Source organism: Phytophthora parasitica (assembly GCF_000247585.1).
Source record: "Phytophthora parasitica INRA-310 unplaced genomic scaffold supercont2.29, whole genome shotgun sequence".
NCBI lineage: Eukaryota > Oomycota > Peronosporomycetes > Peronosporales > Peronosporaceae > Phytophthora > Phytophthora nicotianae.
The window spans coordinates 300,042-303,952 of record NW_008649015.1 but is presented as its reverse complement, the minus strand read 5'-3'; the positions used below and the strand labels follow the sequence as shown (position 1 = coordinate 303,952).

General features: G+C 51.8%; 2 protein-coding genes across 2 annotated transcripts; both read right to left on the bottom strand.

The window, feature by feature from the left end:
- Positions 1-100: 100 nt before the first annotated feature.
- On the bottom strand, positions 101-1,414 carry PPTG_23064 (hypothetical protein). The gene has a single exon (XM_008908181.1). The coding sequence runs from the start codon at positions 711-713 to the stop codon at positions 363-365; it is 351 nt and encodes a 116-aa protein (XP_008906429.1). The 5' UTR covers positions 714-1,414; the 3' UTR covers positions 101-362.
- Positions 1,415-2,719: 1,305 nt separating this feature from the next.
- PPTG_12002 (hypothetical protein) lies at positions 2,720-3,794 on the bottom strand. Its single transcript, XM_008908180.1, has one exon. It carries the CDS (start codon positions 3,591-3,593, stop codon positions 2,811-2,813), a length of 783 nt encoding a protein of 260 aa, XP_008906428.1. The 5' UTR covers positions 3,594-3,794; the 3' UTR covers positions 2,720-2,810.
- Between the last annotated feature and the right edge of the window lie 117 nt (positions 3,795-3,911).

The following is a 3,911-nucleotide window of genomic DNA, read 5'->3' as shown; positions in this document are numbered from 1 at the left end:
GACGTTGACTCGAGTTGGCAATAGCAATGCCGGTGCGACATCCTGTGCCAGGGCACAAACTAAGAGCAACAACAGTCGAAACAAGAACTCAAGAATATTTCGTCGGAGAATCCATTTTCTTCTGAACAGTTTGTATTATAGCATTGACGCAGCGGCCAAACCTACATGTAGTGCATCTACCTCGAAGTACACGTATATTATGCTACTTATTGTAGCGATTGATAGGGCGTCAACACAGCGGGACTCAATACAGCTGTATCCGCCAAGCAACAAACCCATTCAGAGTTCCATGCAAAGGTGGTAACGTCAACTCGCCTGGTCTCAGCATTGAGCCGGGGCTTTTGGTTCGTCACGAAAAGTTGTCAGCAATAACGGGTCACGCTCGCCGCCATCACCTCGTACTCGCCGCTCGATTCATTGGCGACGTCCGCTGAGGTTGCACCCCGCCTCAGAAGTCCTGAGTCAGGGCGGCGGTGACACATTGCCTGTTGACAACATCGCAAACGATGTGCTCGCAGCGAGCGAGTTGAGGCCGCAGTCAGCGAGGAGAGCGTAGTCGTGCAGTTGTCTTCACTACGTGTTTTGATGAACGTGTTGAAGCTATGAGCCGGGCGTCGAGTTGTCCCAGTTTGCTCCATAGCTGGAGCCTCCAGGTTTCTCTTTCGCCTGCCCGACTCACCAAAACGGCAGAAACCTCCACGCTCGCCGTTCATACACTTGAATTCTGCCTTCACAGTTCGTCAACCCGGTTGCGCACGCGGGCGCTCGCTGGGAACCTTTCCTGCTGTGCCTCACTTTAGATCGCGTCGAAGCAGTGTGGAGTAAAGCGTGAGGATCCAGCGGTCGTTGTGCACATTGCCGTCGCGAACTAAACGTATGCCGCCATCTTTGTTTTGGTCATGCATGTTGTCGCATCAAGCATTGTCGTCGATGTTTGTCGAGACGCTGAGCATCCGGAGTATTTTCTTAATGATAGTTTGCTTAGCTGACGCTTACTCAGTGACGTGTAAAACATTTTACCAGTTCCCGCCAAGCAGAATCTTTATCTATGTTGCGATGCAGGCATCCATTACTGTTGCAGTGCATGCCACCGAGTGCGTTTGAGCCTTGACTACCCGCCACTAGCAGGCACGCTTCGTAAGACCTGCACCAAAGTAGGGTTAACTAATGGTTTTCTGAACCATCTTGAAACACAGGCTAAAGCGTATCCGACTCAACCAAATTCATCTGACTATCACCTTCGAAACCTTGGACGCTTCCTTAGCCCATGCTATCGAAGTGCATTTTGTGAATTGATTTCTGTTTTGTCCATGTTTTGAAGCAGGGGCAGTATGTCGTCCGTGAGTTTGGTGAGGACTTCCTCGGCTTCCACTACGGTTTTGCCTTTGAGCATCTGCGCCGCCTTCTCGTCCATCTCATCAACGTTGCTTAAAAAGCCTTCAGTTTGGCCATATTCTCCGACAGCCAGGTCCCAATGTTTGCTCTCTCTTCGCTGTCTGCGTGTCGATCTAGTTGGCTATCATGCTAATTATTTCGTGTAAGGCATCAGGAAGTCGTTCCTGGTAACATTAATACAAGGTGAGATTCGTGCAACCGCCTTGTTAAAGTCTAACTGATGTTCACTGGGTGCATATTCGCTCTCGCTCTACGCCTCAGTCTTTCTGCACATACGATGTCTCCATCTTGTACGTTCCTAAACAGTAAATCTTTGTTCAGCAGCGAGATGACCTGGAAAATGTCAACAGCAATGGTGTGGCTCTGCGTCCAACTACCACCACTACATCCACAGCATCTAGCCAACCAGATCCGGGGCTTGAAATCCGGGCCCGTTGTTCTTCTCGTATCAAGGTATTATCAATACTGTCGGAGAATGACTGCGCGTTTGTTGCTGATGATGAAGATTGCCCTTCGCTCACAATACAGCTCAGTACATGTGCACTTTTCTCAGACAATTAATTATTAACTTCGTCGTTATCGTACCAGTCAATCTCGGTCAGCAGAATGGCGACGGCCGAGACTTGCGAGCGAACATAGCGCAACAGTGTCGGGGTGAACAAGAATCCACTTTACTTATTGCCGAAACGATGTGGCTTAGGATGCCGGCACCAGTGTTTCCTAGCTTGGCACCAGATCGGAATCCTAAACTCCAGAAACTCGTGGCGTGACATTGCACGACACATCGAAAGCCTCAGCAGAAGAACTATTGTGTGCGTGGGCCAAATGGGGGAAACCCACGCCGTGGCAATATAGCGAATAGAATGGTTGGCGTTGACACTTGGTCGCAGTCGTCGATATAGCATTGAGGTCGTTCGATTCATCAATCAGCGAGTTTGTATTCAGTAGATTGCGCACTCTGGTGCCTGCAACCAATGTGGGAATGTGACCGACGTCTTTCGTCCCCCATTGTGTGGTCAGCAAACCGACACCAGTGGTGTCACCACAGAATTAAAGAATCAGCGGTAATTTGCGGTGAGTCTCAAAGCCTCCCTGCTGCCCCAACGCTCAGATCCCGGGGCCCCCCACGCACAAGCTGCACGGACGTCAGCCGACGGTGTGCATCCGCGGAGGTTCTTCTCGTCGTCGCACCGCCCGCGGTAGGCGGTATAGTGCTTCGCGATCTGAACGCGCTGGTACCACCACCTTATTTCCACACTTGAAAACGTTCAAATCTTGTGTGTAACACTGTTGTTCTAGATTCTAATGCGTCAGATGAAATGGATACAAAAATCAAGTTAACGGTTCGTGTCACATGATCTCAAAATTTAGGTTAGACGAATAGAATACCAGCTTGGTGAGCTCAATCAACCTCTCTACAGCTCAACCTGCTTTGACTTTGCCGGACGTAGTGTCGTGGCCGTCACTACGTCCTTGGATTTTTCCTTCTTGTCTTTTGGTTCGTCATCATCTAGCAGGCACGAGAGCACTTCCAGTAGCTCTTCATCGGAGACGTAGTGTTCCCTGCTAGCGTCCAGCTTCAAGTCCTCGCCAATAGGGGTGACCTGCATCTCAACACCAGTAGGACTGTTGCCACCCCACGCGTACATATTGACTGGGTCGGTGTCCACGCTCGTGGGCGACTGCTCCTCTTTCTTGGCCTCGCTGGCCAGCGGGTGTCCGAAGCGGATGTGCTGGTTGCGCATGTGGCGGTTCAAGTTGCCCGTAGAGCTAAAGGTCTTGTTGCAATTCGCAAACTTGCAGCGGCGCATGGGTGTGCCCACGTGCACGCGCACGTGACGCTGTAGTTTGTGCTGCGTGGTGAACATCTTGGTGCACCCAGGTGAAGGACACGCGAGCGGTTGCAGTTCGTCGCCGTGCAGACGGCGGTGGCGCGCCAGGTTGCTGGTTGTGGTGAAGCGCTTACCACAGCCGCGTGCAGGGCATCGGTAGGCCTTCTCGCCTGTGTGCGTAGCGAGGTGCTCCTGCAACGCATAGCGACGCGAAAACTGTCGCGGGCATTCACCGCATTGGAAAGTCAAATAGGGTGCGAATGCCTTGCTTGAGGCGGAAGACGATGAGAGCGTCATGGGTTTCAGTACTTCCGACGCGAACCGCGGGGTCATGGTGGAGACGAATTGGTACACAGAGGTCGACATGCTGTTTCGGTCGGGTCTTGTCGGTCTGTGTAAGGCACTTGTGGGGTCAACGTTAAGTTGGAAAATGACGAAATGTCAGCAAAGCGGTCAGGACCATCGCACCTGCGTCCACTGCACCCTCTCTTTCGACAATTTTTCGAGCGTCATCTTCTTTGATGCTCAATTTCGGTGTTGTTGCCCTTCCAGAACCATGTCCAAAGCTGTACGACTCGGATGAGACTTGCTTGCAGTGCAAGTTGCACGGCCGATCACGAGACGGCGATCTGATGGAGCCCAGCCGTGCGCACACCATGTAGACACCGGGTGAGTCATATTCGT

Bases quoted from the DNA above. Each gene is read 5' to 3' on its own strand.
- PPTG_12002 (XM_008908180.1), bottom strand. From the start codon at position 3,593: ATGTCGACCTCTGTGTACCAATTCGTCTCCACCATGACCCCGCGGTTC.
- PPTG_23064 (XM_008908181.1), bottom strand. From the start codon at position 713: ATGAACGGCGAGCGTGGAGGTTTCTGCCGTTTTGGTGAGTCGGGCAGG.